Source organism: Halichoeres trimaculatus, unplaced genomic scaffold (genome assembly GCF_033239565.1).
Source record: "Halichoeres trimaculatus isolate MK-OKI-2021-1 unplaced genomic scaffold, fHalTri1.1 fHalTri1_scaffold_21, whole genome shotgun sequence".
Taxonomy (NCBI): domain Eukaryota; kingdom Metazoa; phylum Chordata; class Actinopteri; order Labriformes; family Labridae; genus Halichoeres; species Halichoeres trimaculatus.
The window spans coordinates 7,798,860-7,820,460 of NW_027437199.1; the positions used below are offsets into that span (position 1 = coordinate 7,798,860).

Genomic DNA, 21,601 nt, shown 5'->3' on the forward strand with positions numbered 1-21,601 from the left:
GCCAGTCAGATACTGTTGTTTTTTAAAAGTTCTTTTTTTTAAAGGCTTTTTACGCCTTTAAATAGAGATAACAGGACAGTGGAAAGCAGGGTGAGAGTGGAGAACGACATGCAGGAATCAGCCACGGGCTGGATATGGACCTGGGCCGCCTGCTGGATGGTGAACCTCATGGGACAAGACTTAGACCGCTAGAATATCTGCACCCCAAAAGCTGAATTTTAAATTGTTACTGCAAAATACTTTAATTTAATTGGAATAACAAAGTGTATGTTTTTTACACTGATAAATTACAGTAAATTACTGGCAGCAGTTTAATTATTTAATATATACTGTGTACATTACTCTCAATTTTGTTTTTGCTTTTTCATGTCATCCTTGCTTTGTCCAAAAAACTAACTATGTGTAATTTTATTTTATTTTATTTTCTTCCAATGCATGCTGCTACCCTTGTACTTGCCCTACTTGCTGCAATACCTGAATTTCCCCTCTGGGGATCAATAAAGAATTATCTTATCTTATCTTATCTTAATGTAAGGTTACAGTGGAAAGTTTTACACTGACAGAATCCTGATGGACAACTTTTTGATTTAGGTCTAAACAGTTTCTGGTTATGAAGCATTAAATTATTATTATTATCAAATACATTTTATTTAAAACACATTTTTCATTTCTTAGAAATCTTAAAGTGGTACAACAAAAGTTAAAAGTTGTTGTTGTTGTTGTTTTTATGCACTATTGTAAGTTAAAAGCCTCTGTAAAGAGGAATGGCTTGAAGTGTTTCTTGAAATCATCCACGGTCTGTGGGGTCCTGAGGTTATTTGACCTCCACAGGCTCAAATAAAGCATTTTGCTTTTCATTTGCTTACTTCTTTTACCAAACAGCTGACCTGCTGTCTGTAGAAAGTGTTGAGAAGTCCTTTTTCAGCAACGGTTCTTCACATTTTATACTTTTCTGATCACTTAAGTTGTCTTTGAAAGATTACTTTAATAAAGAAGCTTTTTTGTTGTCTTTGCAGACATGTCTGCTGCCAGCCCCATGTTGTCTGAAGAGCAGTTTCAGTGCTCCATCTGTCTGTCTGTGTTCACTGATCCGGTCACCACACCGTGTGGACACAACTTCTGCAAAAACTGCATCACACATCACTGGGATGTTGACGACAAATGTAAGTGTCCTCTGTGTGCAAAAGTTTTTCACACGAGACCTGAGCTTCACGTCAACACCTTCATCTCTGAGATGGCTCATCAGGTCAAGCAGCTGGGTGTAATCAAAGCCAGCGTGCAGGTCCAGTCTGTGGAGAAAGGCCTGACTCGGCTCCTTGACTTGATTAAGGAGAAGCAGAAAACAACCGAGACACAGGCTGAAGGCTTCTTCAAAGAGCTGGAGAAGGAAATCTCTGAGCTGAGGGGAAGAAGTGCTGAGATGTTCCTCCAGAACCTCCCCGCCCTGAGCCCTGCTCCCCCGAACCAAGACTGGACCGGAGTTCACTCATCGTATGAAGGGACTATGAGGTTAGCTGTGGTTGACCTGGAAAGGACTCTTTTGGAAGAGATGAGGGGGGTGTGTATTCACGTTGATCTGAAGAGGGTCCGGCTATTTGCAGTGGATATCACTCTAGATCCGGACACTGCCAGTCCTTATGTTGCTCTGTCAAACGACAAGAAAAAAGTCTACTGTTGTAAAAAGCAAAATCTCCCAAACAAAGCAGAGAGATTTTCTAAGACTACCTGTGTTCTTGGAAAGGAAAGCTTTTCAGCAGGGAAGTTTTACTTCGAGGTTCAGATAAAAGAAAAAACAGCATTTGATTTAGGAGTGGCTCTTGGCTCGATTAACAGGAAGGACCAAATCAGTCCAGGCTCTCGAACAGATCTTTGGGTTTTATCGCTGAGAAAAGGACACCAGTACAGAGCAATGTCTGGTTCTTCTGTCCTTCTCTCGCTGACATCAAGGCCTCAGAAGGTCGGGGTGTTTGTGGATTATGCGGAGGGTTTGGTCTCCTTCTATGACGTAGACACAACGGCTCACATCTACTCCTTCACTGGCTGTAACTTCACTGACAAACTCTACCCCATCTTTAGTCCCTGTAGTAATAGTTCAGGGGACAATGCTGCTCCTCTGGTCATCACTCCTGTGAACCGAAGACTTCAAAACCGGTTTTAATTTATCTCTAAAGTTGAATAATGAAGTGAATGTAGTGAACTCATAATTGTGAATAGCTTAATTTATTTTATGGTCTGTTTTTTTTTCATTGAAATGTCAGAAAACTCTACTTTGTATGTTGTTTGTTTGTTCACCAACCAACAGATATTTCCTTTAATGATAGAGTGTAAAATGATCCTACTCTACTTCATGTTATTATTGCTATTATCTTGTACTGAAGCACTTTGTAACACACATGCTCCTGTTGAGCTGATACGATGATTAAAGCTGCATGTTTTTGCTTGAATTCATTGTAATAAATTAAATTATACTTAAAAACAACAACATTGGTCCTGCTTATTTTTGATCACTGTGCGTTTATAAAGTCATTTTACTCCCTCGTGACGTTAAAGCTTGAGAACCAAGGATCCCGCATTTGTTGCTGATGAGGAGAGATCACTTTGTCCAGCAGAGGGCGTAACAGAGAATATCTGTTCATTTATTCAGGGATTTTCTCATCATATATGTAGTATAATAAAGATCTGAATGGTTAAAATGGACATCCTGTATTGCTACATTATATTCATGCTCAACAGAAGGAGAACAGAAAGCTTGCCCTGAGGACTTTGGAGGACCTAGAGAGTTTTATGCTAACTTAAAGGTAGGGGGTATTAACAAAGTCACTGATACCTTAAGAAGCATATCATCTGTATTATCATTATGCCAAGATATGTAGACCTTTTTAGGCTTCCAAACGCAAATTTAATAGTGGAAGAGAAAGGGCAGTTTTAGTGACATGAGATACTATCTGATAGGGTTTACTCGACTCCACACCAGATGAACTGCTGTCCTAATTTACCCCACAGCCTCCATTTTGAAAACGAAAAAACGACTGAGTTCAGCAATTCAGGCTAATCTTCAGCTAAATGGTTCTTGCAATGTTTTCATACTTAGTTTATTAAAAAAAAAATAATAATAATAATAAAAAACAACTAAAAACGGTTTCAAATCAAAACCCATGTAGTTGTTTAAGTTAGGGACTGACTCTGGAGTTAAGGAATAACACTTCCCAAACATTATTTGCTGGTTTTTATTTGTGGTTGACTGACATTTAAAAGTATTAAAGATTTTTAACTGTGATGTGGACAATTTCAGAGCAGGTTAACGGTCTGGTTCAGTCTTTTTAACCTTGGGGTTGCGACCCCACGTGGGGTCGCCTGGAATTCAATACTAATATATTTTTTAATGATTGAATATATATTTCATTTAAATCAAAACACCACACATTTCCCTTATAATAATAATAATTAAAAAAAAAACAAGTTTATATATATATATATATATATATATATATATATATATATATATATATATATATATATATATATATATATATATATATATATATATATGTATATATATATGTATATATAGATAGATATTTTTTCAGCAATTTATTTTTAATGATTGAATATATATTTCATTTAAATCAAAACACCACACATTTTCCCTTATAATAATAATAATAATAAAAAAAAAACAAGTTTATATATATATATATATATATATATATATATATATATATATAGATAGATAGATAGATAGATAGATAGATAGATATTTTTTCAGCAAAATAAAACTGTTTGTTTTAGGTGTCTGGGGCCGCCAGAAACTTGTGGTGTAAAAATGGGGTCACAGCCCAAAAAAGGTTGGGAACCACTGGTCTAGTTGTTGTTTTTCTGATGCAGTAGCAAATAGTGCCACAAGGTGGTGCCAGACGTGTGGTAATGATCAGGGACATCTGATGTGTCTTAAATCTACTTCTGCACAACTAGTGCATTTTGGTTCCAAAGAGAACTCAAAACAGTCAAAAAGTTGAGTGACGAGCGCAGGACACTTCTCACCCTCAACAACTGCCATCCGAGTTATGTAGCTGTGTAGTGGGGCTGGTAGGGAACAAACAATGGCAGTTCAATAGTGAATAGCTGAACGTGATCAGTAGCGGTGTTTGTTGTAAGACAACACTACCCCTGTAGAAATGAGCGCACCACTCTAGTAAGTACATGGAGTACACAGTGTACTCTTCACTCACTGGCCACTTTATTAGGTAGACCTTGCTAGTATCCTACTGGACCCACTCTTGCCTTCAGAACTGCCTCACTCCTTAATGGCATAGATTCAACAAGGTACTGGAAACATTCCTCAGAGTTTGGTCCATATTGACACGATAGCATCACACAGTTGCTGCAGATTTGTCGGCTGAACATCCATGATGAGAATCTCCCGTTCCACCACATCCCAAAGGTGCTCTGTTGGATTGAGATCTGGGGACTGTGGAGGCCATTTGAGTACAGGGAACTCATTGTCATGTTGAAGAAACCAGTCTGAGATGATTCCAGCTTTATGACATGGAGCGTTATCCTGCTGGAAGTAGCCATCAGAAGATGGGTACACTGTGCTCATAAAGGGATGGACATGGTCAGCAACAATACTCAGGTAGGCTGTGGACTTTAAACCAGGCTCAGTTGGTACTAAGGGGCCCAAAGTGAGCCAAGAAAATATCCCCCACACCGTCACACCAGCAGCAGCCTGAACCGTTGATACAAGGCAGGATGGATCCATGCTTTCATGTTGTTGAGGCCAAATTCTGACCCTACCATCTGAATGTGGAGCAGAAATCCAGACTCATCAGACCAGGCAACGTTTTTCCAATCTTCTATTGTCCAGTTTTGGTGTTGCTGTGTGAATTGTAGCCTCAGTTTCCTGTTCTTAGCTGACAGGAGGGTCACCCGGTGTGGTCTTCTGCTGCTGTAGCCCATCTGCCTCAAGGTTGGACGTGTTGTGTGTTCAGAGATGCTCTTCTGCAGACCTCGGTTGTAACCAGTGGTTATTTGAGTTACTGTTGCCTTTCTATCAGCTCCAACCAGTCTGTCCATTCTCCTCTGACCTCTGGCATCAACAAGGCATTTTGGGCCATAGAACTGCCGCTCACTGGATATTTTCTCTTTTTGGGACCATTCTCTGTAAACCCTAGAGATGGTTGAGTGGCCGGTGAGTGTATGTGCTTAAGTTTTCTGGGTGGCGTAGTGTCACCACAGGGATTTACCGTCTACATGCTGTAAATGAATTCTTGTTCTCCTGGGAAAATCAAAATGAAAAATGAATGCAGACAGAAAAATATTTGTCTCTGTGAAATACTAGCACAAAGGCCTTTTAGATTGTGTAGAGTTTAAGTCATATAAGTATTATCCACTTTTAGGCAACATGACTGTGGGAGTGTTTCAAACTGTGAGTCATCTATCCGAACATGTGATCCAAGTTTAATGTCCTGGAGATAGCAATTAGTTTTCAGTAAGTGCCATAATCATTTAGGCAAATTTGATAAGACTGGAAAAGCTTCACCTGTTCGAGAAAGGTCATTATTCGAAATGTAGGTCAGGAGTGATCAAGCCATATTGAGAGGGTGTGTCTCAGTAAGATCTGGTCTGTCAGAATAACCAGAGCTTCCAAAATGACCAATATCCCCTTTTTTTGGGATACATCCCCTACATAATTTTCATTTCTCTATGCACATTATTATCAGATATACATATTTAGACAGATTCCTTTAATCAGTTATCAGAACAGAAAAATGCATTGGGTTCTGCCTTAGAGCTAAGAGGCAGTGTCTTCTGTCAGTTAAGATGGAAAAAAAACATCTTATCATTTAGAAAAGAGATAATGACAGCGGCCTGAAAATGTTTTTTTTTATGGGAAAGTTTTTATGACCATATAAAGAATTACTGGCAGTATGAGATAAGCTGGAAGAATACTGGGTTTATCTCTGCATCATAAGGCTTGGTATAGATCTGTGAAAAAAAGCTTGTTTAAATAGATCAGGGTTTAAAGTCAACGATACTTGAAGGAAAAATCAACCCACACATCTCTGTGTTTTTCCTTTAGGAGAGTCACACAGCAATGAAGACTAAATATTCCTCATTTTACTGCCAGGTTTTATTTTTAATTGCTTTATGTGCTTTTATTTGTGTCACTCTTGGAAAATTTGCATTAAAGCAAACAATATGAAGTTTTAATAAAAGACTGGATACATTCAGAGTGTTCAGTATGATTTTGTAGCTTTTTCAGTTGCAATGCAACAATGAAAACATAATAACATGTTTTCATTGTTCACTTGTTCAGTTTTCTATTATTTCTGTTATTCCTATTTTAACTGCAAGTTAATGATTATAGAAAAGAATAATATGACCCCCTGTGGCTTGTGTTGTGTATGTTGTAACATTTAAAAATCTCTTTTTAATGCTATTAAAAGTTTTAAAAAAGTAAATTAAGGTGTCAAATTTTGATACAAAATGTATTAAGTTATGTTTCATTAGTTGTGTTTGTTTTTCTGTTTTATGCTGTTATTATTGTGATAGTTCTGGACTGACCCCAGATTTGAAGAATCACATTGTCTGAGTGTTGTTTAAAAGTTCAAAGTAACTGAACTTAAAAACATTTGGCAGGCTGAAATACTGCCAGCCAAAACAGCGGGTAAAAAGTTGGATTAGAGAAACCAAAACAGCTTAAGACATCAGTATATTAAGAATAAAACATAAAACTACAGGAAGGACTTTAAGCTAAAAGATGTTTTCAAAAGTTACCAGAGTTTACCAGAACAGTTAACTTAACTAGAATAAATGAAAGTGTGGTGTCAAAATTTCTTAAGTGGCTGTAACAGGACCAGATGACCTTATTTATATATTTTTCAAAAGTGAGGTTTCACATACAGGTGCCTTACGTTTCATTTCAACTAGGGGTTGCACCGATCACAATAATCTGGCCGATCACCGATCTTTAAAAAGCCTGACCTGTGATGTCACCAGTTTGTTTCTGATATGTTCTTTTGAAGCCAGTTGTCAACAGATGACTTTCAGAAGAGCTGAATTTGACCCAGATCACCCATAACATCATGATTTTTTTGTTTAACATTTTTAAATAGTGATTTTTTTTAGAGGTGCACTGATCACAATTTTCTGGCCGATCACCGGTTACTGATCTTTAAAAGGCCTGACCTGTCCTGTGCAATACTTATTTTTATTTTTTATAACTGACAGCATATACCTTCAAGGTTCCAATCCTAATTCATTGAAAATCATTGAACAATACCCATGAAACAATAAAATCTTTATGTTTTAACTTGAACAACTAATAAAGTGTCCTGAGCTTTAGGTCTCAGGGCAAAAAGCAACAATGGTTGGCTGTAAGACCTACCTGGGGGTATATAAGATCAGATTCATATGTAAGAATGGGCCCATCACTGATCACCGATCACCGATCCCCTAAAATTAAGGAAATCGGATGTCTAATTTTAATATTTTTGACCTAGAACCAAGAACAGAATGGAAAGCAGGGTGCATCTTCTACACAAACGTCTGTTTGTCAGAGCTGGACCAGTGCTTACAATCTGGTACTGATTGCAGTTCAGTTTGAGGGATCCAAGTTTTTAACATTAAGACAGTCGTTGAACTGTGAGACGTTTGTGGGGAGGCTGGAATCACAGTGAGATATAATTGTGCGTCTTCAGCGTAGATCTGAAATGAAATACTGATTTGGGCAAGGAACATATAATAGGGAGAATGACAGTGGTCCTAGCAATGACCCCTGAGGGACTCCACAATGCATATTTATTTATTTACGATGACTTGTCCTGCTGACGTCTTGGCTAGGTCACCCCCGCAAAATAGATTCAGATTTCAGTGGGTTTCTATCTGGTTAATTAAAGCCTAAATAAATCAGTAGACACAATTTACAGGGAGTTAAATATGAATTCAACAATTTCAGAGCTGTTGACATTACACCAACTTAGTGTTTTCGTGGCTGTCATTGTGTAACGGTTGCATAAGATGGAAAATGTGTGTCAGTGGGTAATTTTTCAGAACACATTGGCAGGTTTCTGGGGAAGGTATTGGTGGATAATCGGGAATCAGCAGCTTTTATCAGTCATGTGAGCAGATCTGATAAGACTGGAGTCTGACAGTGTCTTACTTCCAGTAAGGTCATTGACTGCAAGTAGATTAGAGGTGTGAACGCTGCACTGTACTGAGGAGGTGTGTTTATGAATGAACTTTGTTGTGTTTCTGACAATAAAATGACAGATTAAGCCAAAATAACTAAAATCTGTTGACAAATGGGCTCATGTGTGTTTTGAACATTTCTTCAACATTTAAAGAAATATATGTACAGCTATCTGTAATTATTAAAACAGTTATTTGGTAAAAAGAGTATTTAAAAATCATCATTCTATCACTCCATGCACATTATCATCTAATATACATGTTTATATGAGCTACTTGCAGCAAATTTCAGTAAATGACAAATGATTATGTCAGAATTTTACTTCCTGGGAAGTGTTTCTGGTAAATCTGTTTCTGGAGCAGGCAGGAACTTGATTTGGATTGTATATCTGGTCATGTTGCTGTGACGCAGTTTGGTTCGGAAAGCTTTTCCTTTTTTTATGACAAACATTGTGTCACCATAAAGATAAGTGTTAGCAGTAAAGGGTGGGGCTGGAAAACTACATGGGTTGTTTCCGTGTTTCTGCGCTGTATATATATCTGTGAGAGGGACAGCTCACTTCATAACAAGTGGATTCACTTTTCAGTCTCGAGTTCAGAATCTGGTTTTTAACAGAAAACAGAAGAAGGTGAGTACTGACGATGATATCTGTTGTGTTTGGAAAGATGGGAACAGGTGATCAAGGAATGCCCCCGGTTTTTATACCGAAGTCTGGGTCAGAAAAACAATCTTATGAAAGAATGACCATTCTTGAGACACTGTCTTTGAAAGACTACTTAATAATGAATCTTTTTGTTGTCTTCACAGATGTTTTCCTCCAGCGGTGTGTTGTCTGAAGAGGAGTTTCAATGCTCCATCTGTCTGGAAGTGTTCACCGATCCGGTCACCACACCATGTGGACACAACTTCTGCAGAAACTGCCTCACAAACCACTGGAATATTGACTACAAGTGTAAGTGTCCTCTGTGTGCGAAGATATTTCACAGAAGACCTGAGCTTCATGTCAACACCTTCATCTCTGGGATTATTGCTCAAGTCAAGCAGTGGGCTGTTCTCCAAGCAAGCTCAGTCCAGAGAGATTCTTCCTCTGGAGAAGACCTGCTGAATCTGATAACAGATGAGTTGATCGATCCAGAGGGGAATCCAGAGGGGAATCCAGAGTGGAAGGGGAGAATCTGTAAGAACCATGGCAAACCTCTGGAGATGTTCTGCAAGTCCGATCAGAGATGTGTGTGTATCAGCTGCACCAAGTTAGATCACGAGGGACATCACATTGTTCCTCTGAGAAAAGAATATAAGCAAAAGAAGGCAAGTGTGGAGAAAGATGAAGCGGAAATTCAGCAGAAGATCCAGGAGAGACAGCTGAAGATCAAGCAGATCAAAGAGTCACTGAAGCACTGCAAGGTGGACGCACATCATGTGACCACAACCAGTGTGCAGGCCTTCGCTCCTCTGGTCCTGTCTGTGAAGAGAAGTCTGGCTCAGCTCTTTGACTTGATTGAGCAGAAGCAGAAATCAACCGAGACACAGGCTGAATACTTCATCAAAGAGCTGGAGAAGGAAATCTCTGTGCTGAGGGGAAGACATGCTGAGATGGAGCAGCTCTTACACACTGAAGACCACATCCAGTTCCTCCAGAGCTTCCTCTCCCTGAGCCCTGCTCCTCCCAACAAAGACTGGGCCGAGGTCAGAGTTCACTCATCGTATGAAGGGACTTTGAGGTCAGCTGTGGTTGACCTGGAAAGGACTCTTTTGAAAGAGATGAGGGGAATGTGTGTTGCCTTTGATCTGAAGAGGGTCCAGCTGTTTGCAGTGGATATCACTCTTGATCCTGACACTGCCAGTCCTGATCTCACCCTGACCAACAACAAGAAAAAAGTCTACTACGGTAAAAAGCAGAGTCTCCCAAACAAAGCAGAGAGGTTTTCTAAGTCTCTCTGTGTTCTTGGAAAGGAAAGCTTTTCAGCAGGGAAGTTTTACTTTGAGGTTCAGGTCAAAGCAAAGAAATCATTTGATGTAGGAGTGGCCCTCGGATCAATTAACAGGAAGGAAAACATCAGACTGGGCTCTCGAACAGATCTTTGGGTTTTATCGCTGAGAAGAGGAAACCAGTACAGAGCAATGTCTGTTTCTTCTGCCCTCTCGCTGACGTCGAGGCCTCAGAAGGTCGGGGTGTTTGTGGATTATGAGGAGGGTTTGGTCTCCTTCTATGACGCAGACACAACGGCTCACATCTACTCCTTCACTGGCTGTAACTTCACTGACAAACTCTACCCCATCTTTAGTCCCTGTAGTAATAGTTCAGGGGACAATGCTGCTCCTCTGGTCATCACTCCTGTTAGCCGAAGACTTCGGAGCAGGTTTTAGTTTATCTCTAAAGTGAGATAATGAAGTGAATGTAGTGAACTCATAATTGGGCATAGCTTCATTTATTTTATGGTCTGTTTTTGCCATTGAGATGTCTGAAAACTCTATATGTTGTAAGGTTGTTCTCCAAAATGTTGATGTTTCCTTTAATGATGGTGTATACAATGATCCCACTCTACTTTGTGTTATTATTTATTAAACTGTGCCTTTAGTTATCTTTTTAAGGTAAGAGATCCATTTTAATAGAAAAAAACATCCTCTGAATCTTGAAACAGTTTTTCTTTTCTTTTATTCACGCATGCGTCCGTTGAGCTGATTGGCTGATGACATCTGTTAGCTGTTCATTGTATATAAAATGTTTTTTTGCTTAAGTTAATTGAAATAAATGCATATTTAAAAACTTGGATTCTGTTATTTGTTCATGAAATCATTTGATACTGTCCTGAACTCAGAAGATCTCATTTGGCCAGCAGAGGGCGTACCATTCATGAACAGACAGCTCAGGTAAACTGATAGTTTTATGTTTTTCATGTCATTACTTATCCAGACCCCAAAATATGCTAAAATTCAAGATGTGAAGCAGAAATAAACGTGACAAACACCATTTATTGGACATGTAGAAATTACAAGTGTGTATAAAAATACAAACTTTGCTTTTAGAAATGAACAGTACTGCATCTCTTTCTGTAAAATAACCCTTCATAGATGGACAGGAACCTTAAAGTTACGTCACATGCTTGTGAAACTCAATACCAAAAGAACAACATCCACGAAGAATGTCGAACAAACAGTAAAGAAGTACAAATTCCTAAGCTACAACCTTTAAATACAATGTTTAAAGAGGAGGTATGACGCGCTTTTTCATATTTTGAAAACAGTTTTGAAGTCAAACTGTGTGATAAACGGCTCGGTCCAAGAGTCTCATGGGAACTCGGCAATTCATGACATCACAAGTTGCTCCTTAAAAGGGTAATTTTTTTTTTTTTTTTTGAAGTTCAACTTTTAATCCTCACTTTGATACATATCTGGAATAAGTGTTTTTTTCAGCTGTAGATCACGTAAACTAACACTACCAGAGAGAAAATGCAAACTGAAAACGAACATAATACCCCCTCTTTAAAGTTACAATCATTTTAACTGTGTTCAGTCTATTGGCAGCGTTGTACAGACATCCTGAAGCACATTTTAACCCACAAAAAGTCATTAATTCAAAATAAAGTTTAAGTTAATAAATACACATTTAGACAAATTTACCTCTTATATGAAATAACATTAAGAAGGAAAAATGTGTGAGATACGGTTTCAAAAGCTGCTCAACCTGAAAAATGTGATCTATCCAAATAATAAAAAAAAGCAGAGAAGAAAAAGAGCTCTAGCATTAAAGCTTCAACTGAAAAAGAGTTTTATCTTTTGGCATTCATGAAACTTTGTAACAGGTTTTAAAAAGTTGTGACTATCTCTATTTCAAAATACACAACTTCTTGTATATATTCGATCACAACAGTAAGAGGAAGATCTAACAGATAATCTGTAATAGTGAACGACGAGTTGAGGAAATGGTTTAAACAGCGGACATAAAGTCTGCAACCGGAAGACTGCTTTATCACTTTATTTACAAAAATATATATTCATTACATCGACAAGGCAATGCAGCCCTAAAAAAACAGGTGTGGAAAGCTCATGCAAAAAACTCTTAGCTAGGAGTGCAGTGAGTTCTGCAAAAAGCAGCAGGAGATGAATCAAACATTCCTCTAAAGTCTCCAAACTACAAAATATTTACAGATATTTACAAGGGAAAGAGAAAAAAGATCCTCTTTAGAAACTGAAGCCCCTTCTACATGAGCGGCTGAAGAGTTTTATTAGGTGTTATTGCCCTGTCCTTCCTGAGGATCTTTTTTTTTTAGCTTATAACGGTTCATTTTAAACAGTATACAAATATCAGCTGCATGTGGACGGATGCTGAAAGCTCAATACCTTCAACTTTGAGTTGTGCTTTTTTATAGTTTTGCACATTTAATCATCATTTGCGGTAACAAAATGATCAGAGAAACTTAAAATAAAACAAACAAGAGTTGGTATTTGTGTTTCCTTTGTGAGGTGTCGCATGAGAGCTGTGATACTGGTGAAATAACAAGATGCTACGTGTCAGGATTTCCGTAATGCCCGATCAAAACATAATTAAAGGGAAATTCTGTTGTTTTAAGGAAATCACCTGCTTGTATACCACATGTTGAACAACATTTCAAAAAGAAACTCCTCTCTGGTGCTGGGTTGTGACAGCTGTTTCACAGTGTTCAGGCTCAAACCATGTAGCATTAGCAGCAACCCAGACCTGGACTAAATACCTCACAGAAAAGGAGTGAAGCTAGAGTTGACGTTAATAACTGAAGTCCCGCCTCCTGCACACACTGATTGGTCAGTTAAGGGAAGTGTGACATCAATAAGCTCGGCAGTGCTGGAAAAGTATAACTTCTTTTGATTTATCACATAATGAGTGTAGAAATAGAAAAAACGGCGGATGCACAGCGTGTTTCTATACTTAAGACGCAGAACACTAAAAATGCTGAAGTGTCTTGGTTTTGTCAACCATATTGCTCTGAATCACAACCATCATTTTACAGCAAAGTGGCAAAAAATTCCCACAGCACATTGCTTTTTTCAACAGAGACGAGTATGGTTTTTTGTTACAGTAATTTCTACTTTGTCAAAAAATAAATTGACAAAATTTCTGTGTTTAAAGTGACTAGAGATGAACTGTTCTGAATAATACTTTAAGCCGCAAAATTAACACTGTGAAAGTTTAAGTCTTCAATGCTTTTCAAGTTCCTCAAGCTTTACAAAGATCCAATCTAGTTTATTTTCTTGTCAGATGGTGTCAAAAAGTAAGACGGCTTAGGATAAAGATGACGCCACTGTCATATTTTCAACCCAGAGCTGAAGAGATTGAGGGCTGCTAATAAAATCAAAGCAGTGGAACAGGAAAAAAAAAAAGGTGTTTGCTGTACCTCGAGAGAAACTCAAGGGTGTGCCGTGGTGTTAAAACTTTTGTAGCTATCAAAACGACTTTGATTTTTACAAGTGTTGTATCAAAGTTTCAGATCCTTGTCATATTTATGCTCTTGTTTCTTTGATTTACTGTAAATTTAATCCACTATTCGTCCTGTTTCACAATGCTGAATATTTCTGGGTTGAACTCGAAAAACGTGGAGGAAAAAATACTAAAAGTTTGAGGCTGTTGACTAAAGCTATCTACCATTTTTGATCGTAATCTGAAATCTGGAACAACATTGTACAAAAAAAAAGAATACTTTCTGTTTGTGTTTTTTTGGAACAATGAGTTTTCCTTGGTCCAAAATTAACTGGACAAAGCTAAAAAAATCTGATAACCTGTGCCACTTTCTGATCCACCCAGGCTCCTCACGTGCCTTTATCCCACTGTACAGCCTGTAATTAAACAAATGTGTTTCCTTAACAATAAAAAAATGCAGGAATGTTAAATGGAGAAACATTTGAGGACAAATTTTTGGGTCACCAAGTCTGCTGTCCATCGTATGGCTCTATCCTAAGAGTAAAGGGTTAAATCCAGAGGTCTCCAGGTTTCCATGCAGCATTGAATAGTCCAGCATTTCTGGGTAAATTAAGTATTTACAAAAATACAGAATCTCATCGCATACCAAGACACGGAAAGCAGAAGCATGTCCAAGGATCCAGTGTTAGCAGCATCAGAGATACAGAGAGTCCAACAGGAGGGGCTTCCTGAAGAGACGTCAAGTCGTCGTCTTTGTGGAAAGTCGCTGCAACAGGTGGACTCAAAGTTTGTCACTGCATCGTGTGAATTTCAGAAAACGGCAGAAGTCAAGCGTGGATTAAACCGGTACACGCTGAGACGAACTCCTCCGCTCAAGGTTTTCACATTTTAATATAAGCTGTCTCTGAATCTACAGGAAATACTTCACAAAGGCTGATTTATGAGTGATGCTGGATTTGAGGAGGGAAAAGCAGAGCTGCAACTACAGATTATATCCTTTAACGCTTAATCCAGACCTGGTTGTTCAAATCACATTTAACGCTGTTGGATTGGATCAAGTCTAAGGATTGAAATCTAGAAAACTTGACAAAACCTTCAGTTTATGTCGCTGAAAACTTTTAAGTGGGAATGATTCAGTAAATCCTGATAATCCTAATCCTGGTTGAGGACTGGATTCAGGCTGGATTACAGTAACCAGAAAGTAACAAAACTTTTAAAGTAATTAAAGTAAAGAAATTTTCAGATTTTGCTACTGATGGCTGTGTTGGTTTAGTAATATAGTGCATGAGGTAGATGTTTAAGAAAAGGGGGCGGAGCATTTTTTCTACCTGGATTATCTGATCCAGGTGGAAAAAAATAGATTTCCCAAACCGGATTATTGTTTCAATTAAAGCTTTTGAACAACTGATGCTTGGATTAATCTTTCAGTCAAAAATTTTTGAAGAAGTTACAAGTTAAACTCTTCAAAAAGTGATGTTTACACCTCTTGTTTTTTCCAACCAGCGGCTAAACGCTCAAAGACTTTTGTTTGACTCTTATAAACCGTCAAAAAAGCAGCCTATCTTCACTTCACACAACTTTTTTTGAAGAGTGACTAAGAATAGAAGTAGTTGTACAAACAGTGGGCGATTAGTTGTCTTTCTGTTGATCTACAGTCTCATCCCCTCCTGTGGTTGAGATCGTTTGTAAAGTCTTTAAGTGTTTTATTTTTCCTTTTTCCTACTCTGACCTGCCATCACCGAGCTCCTCCACTCAGCTCCTCTTTCTGCTCCTCCTCCTCTTCATGTGACGGTAAGGAAGGCGGTGACACGCTTACAGCATTCTGTCCATTCTCCTGCTCTCCCTCCTCCTCGTCTTCTTCCTCCTCCTCCTCTTGCTCCATCTCCCCACCTTCCTCCTCCTCCTCTTTCTGCTGGTGCAGGTCTGGTTTCCTCTGGCAGCAGGGCTTGAACAGGTGGGGGTCGATGATGATTTCTCCGTAGCGTCCCTTGTACACGATGCCACAGCACACCTTCTGCCTAAAACATCACACAGACAACAAAACTTTCTGAAAATGCCACACCTCTTTTTTTTACGTTAAACAGAAAGTAGGTTAGACGTCAACTTTAGTGTCTTTCTGAGGAGGAGACTTTTACCTTTTCCAGTAGGTGAGGTCCAGGAAGGAAAAAGCTTGAGAAGGGGCGGAGCCAGATGAAAGCTCTGTGTCGGAGCCTTCGTCTGATTGGTTGCTGTAGCTGGGTGACTGAGCAGGTGAAGCGCTGGAGGTAGTGCTGTGTGCATCTGAGTCTGAGGGTGACACAAACTTGAATTGTTAAAATATTTGAAGACACACACGTGTTTTTTATTTAAATTATTATTTATTTAAACTTACTGTTCCTCTTCAGCTCGCTCTGAACTCGACTGATCTGTTTGGGCCTCAGCTTCTTCTTGATCTTTTTCGTCCTCAGTGTTGCCTTCATGCTCGAACCAGCTTTGGCGTCTACCACCTAGAAACACGCAGAAGACACAGGGTTACAGAAAGATCCAGCTAGGTAGATCAGAAACAGAGTGTTTGTCCGGATTGGTCCTCACGTGATTCCAGTTCTTCTTGGACCCTGCTGGGAGTTTTTTCCATCTCTTCACCAGGAGGACGCAGGCGTTACAGATGTCACCACAACGCACCTCAACCAACCTGCAGATACACAAAGAAACACATCACTATCAAATGTTTGCTAAAAATTCAATGTAGCGTAGTGAATTCCTGTTGTGGTGTCCCTCAGGGTTCCATTCTGGGTCCCCTTTTCTATTATCTAATAGGGATGAAACGGTTTATGAAAAATACCCGAACAGCTCAGTTTCGCTCACACGGTTCGGGCGGGTGTGTGCTCTATTCGGTTTGTGTTTTTCTTTTTTCTTCATTTTTCAGGTCAGTTTGAAGCAAGTATTTAGCTCTGATCATAAGCAAATCAGACAGCAGCGTCGTTTAGTGACTTGTAGTGACTTCTGGGACAACCAATAGTGACCTTCCTTACTGAGGAGTTGGCATGTTGAAACTAGCAATGTTTCACTCAGCTTTAATGATGTGTGAAATGGGAAACAGACTCATTCTTTCAGGTTTGTCATGATTATACATGACAGAATTTATCACAAATAATCTGTTAATAGTGAATTATTAGGGTAAATGGTAAAAAATAAAGGTGTTAAAAACAACAATGTACACCAAACCAAACCGAAAACCGTGGCTACAAAACTGACTTTCTAAAGTTGTTAATTTTGTGCAAAACATTTAGAAAAGAAACTGAAGTGCGTAAATTTACAGTATACATTTAGAAAAGATACAAAACACAGCTTCGTTTGTAAATTTCATTACATACATTCAGAGCTGTGTGTTACGGTCTAACTGTGCCTCAGTGAGTGATTTATAAGTCACTTCTCGGGGTCTGTGGGAAGTGGTGCTGACTCACCCGAAGCAGCTCTTGAAGTTCATCTCGTAGCGTTTGCTGTCGGTGAAGCGGGAGCTGGAGGACTTGGCTCTGCAGATGCAGCAGCCGTCGATGCTCCGGTACATCTTCGGCTTGTGGAAGTTGAACATCTACGGAAACACAGGCAGATAAAAATACACAAAACTTACAAAGCTTTCTACAGCGGACAGAAACTTAGAGTACGAGACATGTTCTTGGAGGAGGCCGGCAAGTTTTCACCAAATGTACCCAAACTGGAAAAATGTGCAGTGTTTTTTCACTGAAAGGAAGGCTGCAACTGTCACTTCTTTATAAGGGGAGTAGGGGTGGGACCATATTTTTCTCTCCTGATTCAATTTTTTTTTTTTTTTTACAATTTTGGGGGTTTAAGAGGCGTCTCTTCGGTATTTCTGATTTTTACCCTGTTTTTTTTTTTTTTAAACACCAATTTTTTCCCCCCCAAAATTCACATCACATATAATCTGGGATTTGACGTCTTGACTTTTTTCCAAACCAATTTATAAACAAAGACTAAATTGGAGGATTTAAATTTGAAAAAAAAAATGCACAAAAAAATCACGATTTAGAATTGTAAAACAAAAAAATCCTGAAACTATAATACAATTTTTTTCCCACCCCTAAAAATCAGTCACAATTTCTACTTTAAAATGAAACTTTAAGATGCTGCAACTTTAAAATATACCCAGAGAGTGAGACAAAGAGCAGATATTTTCCAGTTTCCTACTCTTATGGCCATCTCCATTACAGATAACTTAAATTAGGAAACAAATGCTTTGATGCTCTTCATAAAAACTGGTGAAGCAAAGTTAGTTACTGCAGATTTTGACACCAAAGATTGCTAAATATGTCTTTGGGAGGATTTAGTGGAGGGTAAAACTCTCTATAAGTGTACTCCAAAACAGGGGAAAGCAGCGATTAAGAAGAAAACACCAAATTGAGCAGATTCTTTGAATGTTCATTGGAAAACAGCTAAATTTAACATTTTGATGCCTATTGTTATCATACTAGTAACACAACTCGACATAACATCCATCAAGGTAGTGCGACCTAAAATAATACATTATATTTCAAATTCTGTTTGAATTTCACTACATTAAAACGATTTTCTTTGAGTCAAATCCTGCAAATTTCAGAGCAGAAACATTTTACACTCATATAATACAGGATGCCTATTTGTGCGTAATAAACGTACGTCATTTTCCATTTAAGCTGACCCCCCCCTGCTTCTCCTGTGGAGGGGAGAGGTAAAGAGGGAGGAGGGGACGGAGAAGTGTGTGTGATAAATGATGCAGGTTATCGGCCCGAGCATCACGGAGGGAGATGGAGTGCGGCCCCGCTGCCTCTTACGCAACAGTGGTGCTGATGCAACTGGAGACTCGACATGTGGCCACCGGGATGCTGATCGACAACCAGTCACTCGAAAAACTAAAATTGGTTAAAAAATAATTTAAAAAAACGAACCCAACTGATTTCCCTCTCTTTGTTCATGCGTATAACCGAATGAGATAAAAATAATCACAAAAGCGATGCGTTTGCATTGTCATAAACTAGAGAAATATTAAAATTAATTGATTTATAAGATGAAACAAATATTTTGTTGGAAAAAAAAACAAAACAAAACATTACGGTTTTGCTCGCTTCTCTTGCTCGAAGTGAAACATGCTTTGCTAAGCATTACAGTGTGTGGTGATGCTGGCGGTGATTGTGTAATCGCGTCCTAAAGCCTCCATGGCACATGGCAGGAGGATGGATGGATGCAGGAGGCGGCGTGCTACATGCCGACAGACGATGCTCTGCCTGCAGCTTTACGGCTGCAAAACTGTCTTTATATGACACGAAAGTGCACTCAAAGTGAAAAAAGCGAACACACGGAGGGTTATTGACTATATTTGTCTTTTTTTCCGTTTCAATCCTCGTCACAGAGAACAAAGTGAGCCGGTACATGCAGACAGAGCTGCGCTTAGCATCCTGCAGACGGAGATCAAAACTATCACCTGTACATATAGTGTTGTTTCACTGACCAAAATCAATCTGCTTGATTCAGATTAACTGTTATGATTAATGGAAAAAGTGCAAAATCAAAAACATCTTTGCGTAAAAGACGCATATACTCTCTAATCAGCCTAACAGCGAAATTAACTGATTTAATTCGTTTTATTTCTGAATATAATTCAGTGTTTGAGCAGAAATACTTCGACAACACCTACAAAATCTGCATATATCCATACGTGCAACAATGGATTGAGATACAGCTACTGGACCCGTTAAACTCTCATCGAAGTGCGCACATTTCTGAACGCTTCTTTCGAAACTCGATAAAATAGCAACACAACACTCGATACATGTAAAAACACGAGTTTACACCGCTTTCAGGAGTGTAAATGTGACGATAGTTCAAATTGTGCTGAAGGGGGGCCGGACAGTGACGCAGGAAACACACCCACCACCCTGACAACAAAGTCGAGGTCTGCATTCATGATATACATCAACACAAAACAAGCACAAAACATAAAATCTACACAAACCAACACAGCGCTTTTCATATTCAGAGTAAAAAACGTTTAAGGATTCAGTGTTAAGGTTGAAACAGCAGGTTGCAGTGACACCATGTGAGATGAAGCCATCATCCGATAACTTTCGTGCTCGCCGACACACGACTTGACAATAAGACAGGTATTTTGGTGAATAAGTCTGAAAAAGCACTTACCTTGATTTAAACCAACAATCCAAACGTTTCACGCTTGTGTCATGTGCAGAAAAAAGACTCGTCGTTTTAAAAAGTGTGTCTCATTCAACAATGCCGGAGCAGACCTTCAGTTAAAGTGTTACCCGCCAAAGCGACAATTCACGCCAAATGAATAAGTACTTCCGCTAAATAGTTTCACAATAAAACTATTGTAACTCGAATACAATACAGACGAATGTTGACTACAACTAATTTACCGATAGTTTTTAATATAAACATAATTTTTTCACTTTTATTTAAAACCTTACTTTTACAGCTGGTTGATTGAACCCACAAATCTTAAGAAAACGGATGTTGTTAATTAAAGAAGTGATGTTAGTCGTTCAAAGCTTCAATATAAACACATTTTCATTGTCATTGTATTACGAAAAAACAGTAATTTATTGGTATATAAACCTCGACCTTATACAATACAAAAAACTTTCATAAAAAAGTTTCATAAAACTAAGCAACTCCCCCGTTGTAAATCGGTAACATTAACATTAACATTAACCGAAGGAAAGTTACATTTTTCTGAGATATTTTGCTGGTCGTTTTACCCACAAAACACGATTTGCACACCGTTTTATCTTCCAGTACATTTAACTCTGCCTAAGATAATTAAAACAACCCTTATTGTGAAGGTCCGTCCAACTGCCGGTTTCGTCGTGACTCGCGTTGGTTATTTGACGCAGCTTGTGTGCCGTAGTAGAAACGTTTGCGCAGCCGCACTGCACTGGTCTCGCGCCACCATTTTCTGATTTTTCTTTTTTCAATCAGTGTCATTTGAATACAGCTGCGACGTCAGCCTGCGTAAACGACTTCATGACCAAATAAGGATTTACGCGGGAAAAGAAGGTATAAACACCGCTTGCCCTGGCAGTACGGTGTCCCTGAAGGCCAGTGGAAATATAAATGTCAAGTAGCTCGAAATTAAGCACACAAAACAAAAAACATCTCTGAAAACAAAACTATATTCAAATCCAATATCAATAAATTTCATAGAACAATTACATGTTTATTAGAACAAAAATAGATTTTAAACACAGTAGTAATTTCCTGGTCAAAGTCTTTTTAACAGCAAACAGCGAAGTGTTTATTAAATATTTTTCCCTTTTCCTCTCCTGTTACTTATGAGTTAAAGTCCCAAAATTAAAACATTTTTATATCATAAGATTCCATATATATTTTTGGTCATGGGTTTTACCATTCAGATAAAGAAATAAAAAAAACAACAACACTTATTTAATTGCACCCACATAATGGCACATGGAGGTTAAAAAAATGTGTGTTCTTCTAAATTCAAATTATTCTGACCACAAAAAAATATCTATCTTAAAAGCAAAAAAAAAAAAAAAATGAACTGTACAACTTTGAGTCTTTGGGAGGTGGTATACTTTTATTTACTTATTATCTTATAATTTAATGAGGGAAGAGGACGCAGGACATAGCGGGAATTGCTCCACCCTTGCATCCAAATATGTTCATCTCTAGCTCTATAAGAAAATGATAGCAGTGACTGCAAAACTCAGTTTGAAAATGGTAGTCCACAAATTGACTGTGTGAAGTAAACTCGCTGTACTTCTGTTTAATGACACACGCAAAGACCTGGAACCTTCAACACACTGAGTGTTTTTATTGAGATAGGCATAATAAATATCAGTCAAACACAGACGTGAAACTCTATTCGTCTGTTGGCGTTCTTTCCATGAAAGAGTCCGACGCTTTCCTCATTGCTGTTTGAGTTTATCCTTTCAGGGTTAAAACCACTCATTGCGCGTTCCTGTAACAAATCCACACACTACTCAGGGTGTGTTGTAGTCTTAAAG

The 21,601-nt window shown here is 38.5% G+C and overlaps 2 protein-coding genes across 2 annotated transcripts; one reads left to right on the forward strand and one right to left on the reverse strand.

Moving 5' to 3' along the window:
- The first annotated feature begins 1,018 nt into the window (after window positions 1-1,018).
- On the forward strand, window positions 1,019-10,558 carry LOC141810921 (E3 ubiquitin-protein ligase TRIM21-like). The gene is made up of 3 exons (XM_074698785.1): window positions 1,019-1,509; window positions 1,948-2,128; window positions 8,999-10,558. Exons 1-3 carry the CDS (start codon window positions 1,019-1,021, stop codon window positions 10,556-10,558), a joined length of 2,232 nt encoding a protein of 743 aa, XP_074554886.1.
- A 2,810-nt stretch (window positions 10,559-13,368) lies between these two features.
- Window positions 13,369-19,909, reverse strand: LOC141810816 (SIN3-HDAC complex-associated factor-like). The gene is made up of 6 exons (XM_074698634.1): window positions 19,755-19,909; window positions 17,030-17,157; window positions 16,158-16,257; window positions 15,958-16,072; window positions 15,722-15,872; window positions 13,369-15,604 (listed from the first exon to the last, which is right to left on the reverse strand). The coding sequence occupies exons 2-6, from the start codon at window positions 17,155-17,157 to the stop codon at window positions 15,322-15,324; spliced, it is 777 nt and encodes a 258-aa protein (XP_074554735.1). The 5' UTR covers window positions 19,755-19,909; the 3' UTR covers window positions 13,369-15,321.
- Window positions 19,910-21,601: the final 1,692 nt, after the last annotated feature.